At 47.7% G+C, this 13,728-nt stretch overlaps 1 protein-coding gene across 1 annotated transcript; it reads left to right on the top strand.

The window, feature by feature from the left end:
* The first annotated feature begins 7,426 nt into the window (after positions 1–7,426).
* Positions 7,427–9,311, top strand: PRR9 (proline rich 9). Its single transcript, XM_010857450.1, has 2 exons — positions 7,427–7,481; positions 8,166–9,311. The coding sequence occupies exon 2, from the start codon at positions 8,186–8,188 to the stop codon at positions 8,534–8,536; it is 351 nt and encodes a 116-aa protein (XP_010855752.1). The 5' UTR covers positions 7,427–7,481; positions 8,166–8,185; the 3' UTR covers positions 8,537–9,311.
* Positions 9,312–13,728: the final 4,417 nt, after the last annotated feature.

Here is a 13,728-nt window from a genome sequence, read left to right as displayed (position 1 = left end):
AGAAGACTCTTGAGAGTCCCTTGGACTGCAAGGAGATCCAACCAGTCCATTCTAAAGAGATCAGCCCTGGGTGTTCTTTGGAAGGAATGATGCTAAAGCTGAAGCTCCAGTACTTTGGCCACTTCATGCAAAGAGTTGACTCATTGGGAAAGACTCTGATGCTGGGAGGGATTGGGGGCAGGAGGAAAAGGAGACGACAGAGGATGAGATGGCTAGATGGCATCACCGACTCGATGGACGTGAGTATCAGTGAACTCCGGGAGATGGTGATGGACAGGGAGGCCTGGCATGCTGCGATTCATGGGGTCGCAAAGAGTAGGACACGACTAAGCGACTGAACTGAACTGATATAAACATTAATGGAATGTATGGCATAAACAGTTATGTTTAATCCAAAATTTCTATAATAATGATAATAATAGAAGGAAATTTGTCAGCATTCTAGTCACTTTAGGACAATGGAGTTATGGGTAACCGGTGAAGTAGTTTTATTTTCTGCCTTTTTATCAATAGGCTTCTATTTCTTTTGTAATAGGAAAAAGTGATATAATCATGAATGCCTCAGAGACCCTCAAGCTCCTCTCATTTGCTCAAATGAACAAAAAAAGAAAAGGAAAAGAAGGAAGAACGTCTTTCTCCACCTCTCCTCTCCTGAGCACACCTCTGCTCTGGTGCCTGCCTCCAAGGCATAGGATCACAGTCCCACAGCCAAGCGGCTCCATGGCAGTGTGGGTCAGGGACTGGGGCTCTCCTGGGGGCCCTGAGGATATGGCACAGACTGGATGGAGGCCAGCTCTGAGAACATGAAACCATCCATCTGCCAATTTAGTTCTCTTTTCTACTATGTAAATGAAACAAAAGATAGACATCTCTTAATGACTACTTTCCCAGCGGGGGAGGGGAAAAAAAAAAAAAAAAACCTGGATCAAAGGCAATTCAGCTGGAAGATGGCTGGAACATGATGAGTGTGCCACCTCCCAGCAGAATGCCGTAATTACTTCCAGCCCCAGCAGCAGTCACCTGCTCCAAAAGGTAGAGGGTTGTGTAAATAAGCAACACATGAAGAGTGGCACCCTGAGAATCTGTGCAGTGCCAGGCTGATGGCTCTCAGATAATGTGAGGGGGCAGGACCAAGCCTTCTCCTTTCCTGGGAAAGCCATTCTGAGGGTCCTTCAGAAGGGCAGAAAGAAGATACTCTACCCTAGACTCCCTTGCATCATGTTTTCTCTAGAACCAGGGTGTGTACCGTCAGTCTTGGAAAAGCACTTCTAAGTCTTCCAATGAGGCCAGCTGGGGACAACAGGCAAGGTGAGCCAATGCTATGAAAAGATGTGCACGGAATACAAGGATGTCTTACTTTGAAGCTGAAAGGAACCTTAGCGATCATGTTCACTAATCCCCCACCTCTACACACATGGAACTGGGGAGATGGCAGGAAGTAACCAGTTACCAAACCTGTGTTATTTTCCCATTCTACTTCTATGTGACCAGATATTCCAGCCAGGTACACATACAGGCTCACCCTGGGAGGCTTTATTGATGATGACAAGTCATAACTGCTTCTATGTCACAGCTGTTAATGGTCAGCAAACAGATCAGTAAATACAGAAAGTCAAATGCCAAATATTAATATAGGGATTCTAAGATACAAATGGATCATAAAATGCATACTGGGGTATTTTTAGTTGCACCTGTCTTCCAGGTACAGGAAACCTCAAATAGCTCACCTAAAGAGCTCCATGCTCTCTCCCAGGCTAGGAGGAAGTGATGCTCAGCCTGAAAGCTATTTCCCAGCTGGGACCCGGGAGATCACGAATCACAGTAGGAGTCAGAAGGGGACTTTGTCATCACTGGATATGAGAGTTGGATGCGGCATTTAACAGGCCCTCAGTGTCCAGGTGAGGAAACAAAATTCCAGAGAGGAAAACAATGTACCCGAAGTCACAGTGGCTTGGTTGTTGGAAGAGTACAGGATTTCTGACTCTATTTTATGCCAAGATTATCCTGAACCCAGACTCAGAGGGAAAAGGACTGAAGACCAACATCAAGCCCAAACAACTTGGGAACACTATTTCCCCCATTTTCTGTTAGTGGTCTTTAACCCAGAGGTCATGAACCCCCTGAAAGTGAAGGTTTGTATATATAGATACATCTTCATGCATGAGTTGAATGCTCAGTTGTTCAGTCATGTCTGACTCTTTGTGACCCATGGACTGTAGCCCACCAGTCCATGCGATTCTCTGTCCATAGAATTCTCCAGGCAAGAATACTGGCGTGGGTCGCCATTTCCTTTTCCAGGGCATCTTCCTGACCCAGAGATGGAACCTGCGTCTCCTGTGTCTCCTGCATTGGCAGGAGGATTCTTTACCATTGAGCCACCTGGGAATGTCTTCATCACTCCCAAACTGTTAAGAACTACTTACTGGTCTGTGTCTTTGTTGCCTCCTTAAAGTTATAAAGAATCCCCAGTACAGTAGTTTCCTAAATGTTTTTACACGGACAGGTCCCTAGCCCAGACACGAGCTCACCATATAACCTCGAACAAGGCCCTACACAATTTTGTACCTCGGTTTCCTCATCTTAAAAAAATGCAGCCAGTAAATGATTCCTTGTCTCCTGTTTAAAGCACATGCTTGGCTAAAACAAGCGGGTGGAATCCATGGGCCCCTCTGGGCCCGTGGCCTGTGATCCAGAGCCCCTCCCATGACCTCTGAGTCAGACTCCCTGTGTGGTGACACAGGAGGAAAGGAAGTGAGAAGAGAAGTGGACTCAGCTCCGGGAATCCACAAGCTCCTTAAGCTCTCCAGAAGCACCTGCTCCCCAGGAAACGGGACGAGATACATTCAGCTTTATCAGAGCCGCTGTCCTATGATAGGCTGATGGGATCAGCCGAGTGATTCAGAGGAGTCTGGGAACTTTTACGATATGAACAAAGGAGGTAGTTATTTGATGGGAAAGGGGAAAAAGCAATGTCCTGCACATACCTGACTCTCTTCTGCTGACCCTATTTAATTACACCCTTGTTCCCAATAATGACAGTTACAGAAATCTAAAATCTTAAATCTCAGGTGGCATTGAATCAGACTGTCCCCAGTCTTGCTGGAGGGCTAGGGATGATTAGAGAAACTACTTAGTCACCATATCTTAAGATGTGGGCTGGGACAATCTCCCCAAAGGTGTCCCAGCCCCGATCCAAATACTGGGCCACTAAGGCTGATTTTTGAGTGTTCAGACTCCAAATACTCCATCTCTGTACCAAGGAAAAGACAGGTCACCTAAGGTCACCCAGCCACCTGGCTAGATCACTGCCACGTGCACAAGATAGAAGACTGGGCCTTCCTGTGGGTGGCTTGCAACCCAGTTGAGGAGGAAGAGCCCACAACACACATGTACACTTCAAAGTCATGTAGCTATGAGGCTAACCATTCATGATCACATGTATGGTATCACCGAATGTCAGAATTGGAATGGACTCGACTGATTTCTAATCTAACTTTCTATTTTAAATATGATGAACATGAAGCCAGAAAGGGCCAGGGACTTGCCTGAAGTCACACATCTTGCTGGGGACAGAGCCAGGTCTCTGGAGTCTCTGTACAGAAGCCTGTCTACCGCAACTCAATGCATAGAAAAGTACAAGTCAAAGACCAGGTGCTGGGGGGACTCGGAAAGGAAATAGGACAAGGAGGACTGGGGTGAGTCAAGAAGGCTTCATGGAGGAGGTGAGTCCTGGACAGATTCAGATTGCTCTACAATTCTGTAAGTAGCTTGATGGCCCTAAGTGTTGGTACCTATGTTTTCTAATTTATTTGTTACAAGAAATCTGTGAAACAGTATTATCCCTTTTCAACAAAAGGAAACTGAGGCTCTAAGAAGCTAAATAGCTTATCCAATATTACACACACTGTATGTAACAGAGTCACCCCTAAGTCAATGGGATCCCGAGTCCATTCTTTCTCCATGCATTATTGAAAGCAAGTCTTTGTCTGATATGCTTAAAAAAAGGAGTATTAAGCTGGGAATTTAGTTCTTCATTTGAGATTTCCCTCCCCAGAGTCTCCAAGAGCCTCAGACACTGGGAAGGCATGTTAATTTTCTGTTACTGCTATAATAACTCAACACAACTTTAGTGGCTTAAAACATCAGAAATTTATTATCATCCAGTTCTGGAAGTCATAAGTCTGACACAGGTCTCTCTGGGCTAAAATCAAAATGCCAGCAGTTCTACATGTCTTTCTAGAAGCTCTAGGGGAGAATCTCAGATCTAGAGGCTGTCCACATTCCTGGGCCAGGGTCTCCTTCAACATCTACACAACCTGCAGTGGCCAAATCTTTCTCACATCACATCACTCTGACACTGACTCTTCTGCCTGTTTGCACTGAAGTACCCTTGTGATTGCACTGGACCCACTTCAATGTGATCGGCTCAGAGTCGGTCCTTTTCAAGGAGTTGAAATCTGGGCTCCTCCTAACTGCCTTCACCCTCCTCCATGAGAAGTTTCTCCATTGTTCTGCACATCTATTTGGTCTTCTTCTCCCTCAGCTCAGCCAAAGACACAGAAATCCATTCTGCATGAGCAAGGTCTTCTGGGGGATCCTGCTGCAGAAAACTTGGAGAATTCAACCAAGCAGGCTTCCTCCCCTAATCTCCCACCCATCTCTTTTCTGCATCAGCCTTGGCCTCTCCTCTCAAAAAGCTCCTAATGAAGATGCCTTCCTCCAAGTTCCCTAGAAGGTCCCTGCCCACCCTCCTTGCCTGGTTAATTCCTACTGTCCAGTAAAACATGGCACAGACATCTCCTCTGGAAGCCTTCTAGAACCTTCCACTCAGGGCTAGTGTAGCGGCCTTCTTCTGGGATGTGGGGGCTTAACTCTGTCCATCTTTCCCATGAGACTGTGAGCCGCTTGAAAGCAAGGCCACAAATGACTGAAATAAAGAATGAAACAATGAATAAACTCAACAACAGAGAATGCCTTGCTTCCTAGGCCTCCCAAGGAGTTGCTTTGTCTCTTAGACCGATGGCCCTCAACCTTTTTGGCACCAGGGACCGGATTCTTGGAAGACAATCTTCCCCTGGAGGGGGATGAGTTAGGTGGGGGGTGGTTCAGGTGATAATGCGAATAAGGGGGAGGCAGCAGATGAAGCTTCGCTAGCCCGTCACTCACCTCCTGCTGTGTGGCCTGGTTCCTAACGGCTACAGACCAGGGACCCCTGTCTTAGACAGCATTCCACAGAAAAGATAAAGGAGATGAAGAGGGAAAGGAGAAATGGAAGGAGGAGATGAAAAACGAAGAGAAGAGAAAGGAAGAGGAGAGCCCCCCATTCTACACCTGATCATCCAGTTCCCAGATTCCCCAAATGACCTATCTCTTCAGATACTCCCATAGGTCTTCCAAATCCTCTCCTGGTCCCCCGCACCCCACGCCCACTGCAGCCTAGAGGATTATGTCCTCACAGGAACGTCAGCACCACTCCCCTGGCTGGCCTCTGTCCCCTCCCCACTCCAGCATCTGTCCCTCCCCAGGACACTGAGGGGGCCAGGCTAGTGCTACATCAATTCTCCATGTACCAGTCCTGAAGGCCAAAACATCACCTGGTCTCCCCCAGTTCACCTTTTGAAAACTTTTTCAGGAACAAGCATCCAAAAACTGTATAAATCTTTGAAGCTTTTCTGATTTTAGCCTCTTTTAGGAAATGACCTAAACCTATCTCTTCAAGCTTTACAGTCCCTAAAAATTGGTCAGCTTTAGCAAACAAGCACAGGTCACCACATTGTGATTACAGGGCTTCTTGTACAATGAATGTTTTCCCATTTTCCAAATCCTTCTCTGCCTCCCTTTGTCTCCCATTCACCTTCTTCCTTCTTTAATTAATGTGTTTACTCCATCAATAATCATTTCTCTTTCACTTACTCAGTCATACAGCCCCCACCACCTAATAACCTACAACCCAAGATAGAAATAAGATCTTGTACACAAACAACTGGAATTCCTAAATAACAATCCATGCTAAGTCACTTTAGTCATGTCCAATCCTTTGCGACCCCATGAACTGCAATGCACCAGGCTTCCCTGTCCTCCACCATCTCCCAGAGTTTGCTCAAACTTATGTACATTGAGTCAGTGATGCCATCCAACCATCTCATCCCTTGTTGTCCCCTTCTCCTGCCTTCAATCTTTCCCAGCATCAGGGTCTTTTCCAATGAGTCAGCTGTTTGCATCAGGTGGCCAAAGTACTGGAGCTTCAGCTTCAGCCTGCCAGGTTCCTCTGTCCATGGGATTCTCCAGGCAAGAATACTGGAGTGGGTTGCCATGCCCTCCTCCAGGGGATCTTCCTGACCCAGGGATTGAACCCACGTCTCTTATGTCTCCTGAGTTGGCAGATGGGTTCTTGACCACTAGTGCCACCTGGGAAGCCAATGACAGTGGTAAATGTCATATGAATAACACAAACAAGATACTGTGAGGGTTCAGAAAGAGACAAAAGTGTTTCTAGTTTAACCAGGAAAGGCTCCTTGGAAGACGGAAGACTAGAGTGGAGCCTTGACAAACGCTTAGGATTTCAAAAGGCCCAGGAGAGGAAGGCACACAAGATGGAAGTGACAACTCAAACAGAGATTTAAAGTAGAGCAAACTGGGTGTGCTTGCTTTGCAACTTTTCCTTTCATCCCTCTAACTTTTATTAACCTGAGTTCTAATAAAAGTTTTTCCAGAAGGCAAAGTGACAGATCCTTGGTCCATCCTGTTTTCTTGGTCACTATGAAAACTCTGAGTAGCTAACTCCACTCTTAGAAGTGTCATAAATCAAGGTTGAGAAGATGAAGATTATCTGCCTTCTCCCTTCTTTTTCTTCCCCTCCACCCTACTTTACAACCCGAGTGACAAATGACTCCAATTTCCCTCCAGATCTCCTTTCAAAAAATCACTCTCTGCAGGAGGCCGTAGGTTGTCTGTCAATTTGAGCCCTATCTTCCTCGTGTCCAAAGGAGTGTGACTTTGAAGAAGGATCTAGTAGAAAGGACTGAAAGGGTCCATATGTCCCTTGACCTAGACAGACTTCAGACTTTAGGCATAAATTTTTACATGGCTGAAGATGAGATGAGCAAGGCGGATCTTATCTCACCACATCCTGAACCAGTTTGGGCAGACAAGGGACCCAGTCCTAGTTCTGAGGCTGAGATAACGTTTTATGAACATTCTTTTGCGGCTGCCTCTAATGAGAGAGATCTGACGGGAGCCCCTCCCTGCTGAGGTATGGTGAGGACCCAGAGGCCAAAAGAGAGGCTGATTAACAGGCATCCCAAGCAATGACTCAAACCATGGGCAATTTCAGACGAAGCTCGTTATGGTGACTCCACAATTAAGACCTCAGCCCACGTGGCCAGTCAGTCTTGCAGGAGGCTGGACCAAGCACTGTATAAAAGTCCTGCCAGACTGGGCTCCTCCATCCACATCCTTTGTAGGAGCTTCTAGAAGATCAGGTAAGTGGGGACATCTGTGCCCTCTCTCTCACTTTCAGTTCTGTCTCTGGGAGACTACTATTCTCTTCCTCCACTGGACTGTACTTTCTATTGATTTTTTGAAGTGATTTGCCACTTCTTAGGGCTTCCCAGGTGGCTCATTGAAGAATCTGCCTGCCAGTGTAGGAGATGCAGGAATCATGGGTTCAGTCCCTGGGTGGGGAAGATCCACTGGAGGATGAAATGGCAACCCACTCCAGTATTCTTTGCCTGGAGAATCCTATGGACAGAGGATCCTGGTGGGCTACAGTCCATGGGGGTCACAAAGAGTCAGACACAACTGAGGATGCACACACCACACCATTTCTCGGGCTTCTCAAACCATTCTGTGTATTCCACCTAGTTTCTTGCAACTCAATTTCAAAAGGATTAGTCAAATAGAATAGAAAGAAAAGATCTATAGGGGGACTGGAGTTTGGGGGTTGGGGGCTATAGATATTGACAAAAGCTATGAGAATATCCTCAACCAGGAGATGGGCGTCAGAAAGAGCTGAAGAAGGGATAGAAAGAGAAAGGAATAAAAACCAGCAGAGAAATGAATTCTTAGGGTTAATAACCATTTATTCCCCATTCCCCTCTCTCAAACCTTCATTTTCAGCCTTTTATGGTTAATGCATATATTTTCAAAGCGTATGTTTGTTTCAGGTCCTGCCAATCATCCTAGGATGTCCTTCAATGAGCAGCAGTGCAAACAGCCATGTGTGCCTCCTCCATGTCTTCAAAAGACCCAAGAGCAGTGCCAGGCAAAGGCTGAGGAGGTGTGCCTCCCCCCATGCCAGGACCCCTGCCAAGAGAAGTGCCCAACGAAAGTTCAAGAGGTGTGTGTCCCTCAGTGTCAGGCATTAAGCCAAGACAACTGCCCACAACAAAGCCAAGACCCATGTCTCCCTCTGTGTCCAGACCAATGTCCATCTCAGTGCACGGAGCCCTGCCAGGAGTTATCTCAGACAAAATGTGTGGAGGTTTGCCCACAGAAAATCCAGGAGAAGTGCTTACCCCCTGGCAAGGGGAAGTAGGTGCTCGTAAGGCTATGTGGGGGTCCAGAAGATGATCCCAACCCCAGCCCACATCATGGTGACCTTTTCTTATGGGTACCTCTGTGTGCACCCTGCTATCGCCTCCTGGCTTCCTCAGGACTTGGTCTGTGTCTCTGAAGACAGTTCTCTCCGTATTTCCTCAACCTCTGTGAATACATATGGTTGTCAACAATCTATTAGAAGGTCTTAGCTGTTGGAATGGTGTGGTTATCAAGGAAGACCACAGAAGCCCAGCTCAGCTCCCTTGGGGCAAAAATTCACCCTACCCTGGGTGTGTAACAGCCAAGGATGCCTCCATTCATCTTTCAGAATGTCAACCTCTCACTTGAGTCTCAAAACAAACTGAATTTTGATGGACTTTGCACCAATCACCACCACCACCACCAGAAGTGAGGAGAAGAAGTTGGTGGTGTTGCAAAACTAAAAAACGGGATAATTTTGTATCTGTATCCCAAAACAATGACAGAAAGTGATTAGATGTTGAAATGTTGGCTTTGTTTTAAAAAATGAAACTAAATGAAATGTAAATGGTTGATTCCAAATAGCGAATAAGGAAAGATGTGATTAGATGTTTGGGGTCCTGGTGATTGATCTTTGTGCCTCATTGTTGACCTGCTTTAGGCCCTTAATTTCTGCCATGTACACTCTTTAGAGATGGATTTGTGACTGTGTGGTGCAGGCTGCTGTCCTCCAGATTCTTTGCCTTCTTCTCCCTGGTGAAGGTAAAATGCAGAATAAAGCTGATTGTAAAACATTCCTGACTTGATGTGTGCTCATTCCTGCTGTTCTTGTGATGATCATTTTCTCCTTTTTTGACAAATCTCAAATAGGAATAAAAAACAGCCCTCCAAGATGTACAGAACAGCCATGCTGAAAGAGGCCTCCTTAAGGGGTACCCAGACCATCCCACTCCCATCCACAACATATCATAGGTCCACCCATGCCCATATTTCATGCCTGAGAAAATCCAGCTGAGACTGGGACTTCAACACTTCAGGTCCAGGATTCTTTCCACAACAGCATCTTTCCTCTCTGACCCTTGCTTTCCAGAGGAAAGGACTAATATGGGAGGAGGGGCCTTCAATGGAAGAGCCATGATACCCACAAGCATAGCATCCCTCTCTGAAGGAAAACCCAGGTGTGCTTCTAAGATGAACACAAACTTGAGGACCAGAACTGTGTGCCCTATCATCTGGCCAGGTTTCAGAAAAGCCAGACAGCCTGGTTCACCTCCCTGCACCCTGTTACTGCCCCCATCTTGTGGAGGAAACACAAGGCTGTGAGCTCTGGGTTTGCACCAAAGAGCTGAGGAGACTCCAGACTTATAGGCGAGAATCAATGGTGGCTTCTCAGCTGTGCCTGGAGGTCTGACCTGGGCCCTGAGACTTGAGTCAAGGGCCAGGCTCCTGAGGGCTAAAGGGACTCCTCCTTCATCCTCAGGGACCCCCTCCTCCTCAGCCTGTATGGCTATGCCCCCATGGACAGCCTGGCCAGCCCCTCCCTATAGGCTGTGTCCTCAGCTGTTTGGCTGAACTGGGGTCTTCCAGCAGCTGGGATCACCGAAGGTCTCAGTCTGAGATTTTTCTAAGGTGAGAAAGAACTGGAGGGTGACCCGAGGGAGATTTCAAGTGGCAACATGGAGCCCTCAGACACTCACTGAGTCTACAGGTGGCAAGTGCCAGGACCTGCAATCTACGCACATTCTCTACAGGAATCCTGACAGCAGGTGGAGTATATTGCCCCTTTGTTAAGGAACCAGTCTGGCTTCACAAAGCTAGCAAGTGGTGAAGTCAGCATTCTAACCAGAGTTTCTCTTGACTTCAGAACAGACTCTTACTTGCATGAGGAAATTGTGCATGGCACACAGACAAGATTTCCAGAAGCTGTGTTATTCTCATTCATGCATTCATCTGCCTATCATTTGCTCACTGATCACCTACCAAGTGCTGAAGATCCAAGCAGGCAGCATCCCCACATAGGGCTAGAGAGCTGTCTTTCCACAAGGCACGTGTGCCAAGGGACACGTTACAAAACCTCCCGCACATATCAAGCCCCTGAACATCTCCAGAGGTCTGAATCAGTTCTCTTGCCTCTTTGCCTGCTTGGACTAAGTTTTCTCTTCCATTTTCCAACTGTGGAATAAGCCAGCTGCTCCACAGTGACCAGATGGCTCAGCAGATAAAGAATCCACCTGCAGTGCAGGAGACACAGGAGACACAGTTTCAATCCCTGTGTCAGGAAGATCCTCTGGAGCAGACAACGGCAACCCACTTCAGTATTCTCGCCTGGGAAATCCCGTGGGCAGAGGAGCTTGACAGGCTACAGTCCATCCAGTAGCAAAGAGTCAGACACGCTTGACACGATTGAGAGACAAACACTTTCCGCAACACTTTCCCCAGGGCCCCAGCTTGCAAGGAGAGCCTTGCCAGTAGTGCAGCTTCTGACTGGGCTGAGGAGGCCCAGGGACATTCCTCTAACCTGGCTCAAGCCCAGGGAATGTCTTTGATCTCTGGCACTAAAAGTGTGTACAGAATTGAGTCCAAGATCAGATGCTCAGGTGCTGAGCAGAAGCATGAGGCGGATGAGCAGGAAGAGTCCAGCAATATCAGAGAGAGGACAACCCGCTGATTACAGGGGAGGCCTCAGCAGATGGAGGAGACAAACCTGTAGATGGCAGATAGGGGAGCAGACATCAGGGAGCCAGCAGGCCCTCATCAAGCTCTGTCATGGGAACCGCCACACCAGGCCCCTGCTCATAGAACTCTGCCCAGCCCTCCCTGCACTGCTGCGATGCGGGCTGAGGCCCCAGTGACACAGACCCAGGCCATGGAGACAGCCAGGACCAAGCCCCACAGCAACCACACTTCCCCAGCTGTTTGCATCTGAGGTGAAGCCTTTCAGAAAGGGGTGGGGGGAGGGGATCACCAGGGAGATTCCCAGATGCTACAAGTCCTAGTTGACAGTTGTTAAAGAACCAAACATGAATGCCGTAGGCTTTTTGTTTTTGTTAAGTTCTTACTGAATTTGTTACGGTACTGCTTCTTGGCTGCATTTTTTGGCCATGAGACACGTGGGATCTTATCTCTCCTACCAGGGATTGAACCCACACCCCCTGCATTGGAAGGTGAAGTCCAAACCACTGGCCAGCCACAGAAGTCCCTGAGTGCCATGGTTTTAATATATCCCTCCACCAAACACCCACAGCCACATAACCAGAACTAAAGCTACCCTGATTTCCCCCAAAGTGTTGACTTCTGACCATTAGCAAACTTAAGCTTTCCTCCTGTCAGCATGATCTCATAGTTTCCCAGCCAATCAGCTACAGAAGAGTAGTCTGGGGTGGTACTATTACCCAAAGAGAGTAATTCCACATAGCACTGTTACCACCGCAGGCTTCTGGTAGCCAATCATGATAAACAGCAATGTACTTCCTTACTTTAGAAACTGAGCTGTAACCCTCAATTTCTCAGAATCTTGCCATTTTCAGCTTGAAGCCTTTCCAGTTCTATAAACTGTTCTTCTGTACAATTAATAATCTTTTACATTTTCCCCCAACTTGGTTTTCATTTTTGACTTAGTTAACTCAGTATGTGGCATGTGTGGCCCCATGGGCTCCGGGTACCAAGAGAAGAAGCTGCAAAGTGTCAGGAGCACACAGGAGGTTGGTGGGGTTCACCCACCCCTCAGGTAACTGTTTGTGGAGAACCGCCCTGTGCAGGAGGGAGGGGGACGGAGCAGCAGCCTGAAGACTCTCACTTCAGTGAATATTGAAATCTATTTAGTCCAGAGAAGACACTGCCCAGAGGAGCAGGATTGTGGTGCTCAAGTATTTTAAGTGACTTTGTGAGGAAGGAAATGGATTTCTATGAGGTTACAAAGGATGGAGTTGGAACCAATGGACAGAAATTACAAATTTGGGTTCAGTTTAGTTATTTAGTTACTTTCTGCCACTGTGAAAGTGAAGTCGCTCAGTCGTGTCCGACTCCTTGCGATCCCATGGACTGTAGCCTACGAGGCTCCTCCATCTATGGGATTTTTCAGGCAAGAATACTGGAGTGGGTTGCCATTTCCTTCTCCAGGAGATCCTCCCAACCCAGAGATTGAACCCAGGTGTCCCATATTATAGGCAGATGCTTTACCCAGCTTTCATATAATGAGATCTGCTTGCTGGCAAGAGGAGCTGCCTTTGGACTTGCCATGCTTCCACAAATTGGAGGTGTGCAACTAGGGAGGGATAACTACTGTGAGAGCCATGCTTCCTTCCACCTGTCCAGTGCTGAGACTCACCTCACTCATCTAACTGTCCTGGGCAAAGTGGGGATCAGCGGGCAGAGGAGCCTAAGGGGACAGGGAGACTCAGGAGATCTGACCCTGAGGTCAGGAGACAGAGGAAATTACTCTGGCCTCTAATATACCCCCAGAGGCCCTTTGGGGACCCAAACTTCTGGGGAACAGCAGAGTGTGGGCCACAACTTGAAGCAAAAGGAAAGGAGAACAGGTAAGTGATAGGAGGTGGCTCCCCCAAATTTAGGACTTTTAAAATATGGATTGGGGCCCAAACACTTCAGCCCTGAGTGGCACCTCACAGTAATTCCTGACTGCCTTCCAAATCCAGTCTCCCCAGCCAGGGTTTAGCACACCTCTCTTCCCTTTATTCCTTACTATTTGGCTTTCTGGAGCTTCTTTCTCTCCCAGGCCAGCATGGTGCATCTGTTCCAGGCATACGTGCACCTAACAACCATCGAAGCCTCCTTTCCACTCGTACCTGCCTCTCTCCAACCCAGGATTCCCCCACGGCTTGTGTCTGTAAACCTACGCATTTCAAGCTCACCTCCTCCAGGAAGCCTTCCATGATGTCAAGTCTACTTCCTAAATGTACAGGGAGACTTCTGCAACACTTCAGCCTGGGCGCCATGCGCCCACACTGGTCCCTAGGGCTCTGTGGCCCCTTGCAGCTGCCTGGCATGTGACTGGCCTCTATCTCCTGTCAGTGTGAGAGCCCTGGATGATGGCCAATGAGCCTAGCTGTGTTCTTTGCCTCTCTTCACTGGACCAACCACACAGAGGTCTTAGGCACTGTCAGAGTCATCCAACCACCATGTCCTTTGAGGCAGAGATGAAGGAGCCTTCTTTTATTGTTAGGGTGACCAAAATCATCCTGGCTGTCCTGG

Source organism: Bison bison, unplaced genomic scaffold, assembly GCF_000754665.1.
Source record: "Bison bison bison isolate TAMUID 2011002044 unplaced genomic scaffold, Bison_UMD1.0 scf7180017864381, whole genome shotgun sequence".
Classification (NCBI taxonomy): Eukaryota; Metazoa; Chordata; class Mammalia; order Artiodactyla; family Bovidae; genus Bison; species Bison bison.
This window is presented reverse-complemented; position numbering and strand designations above follow the sequence as displayed.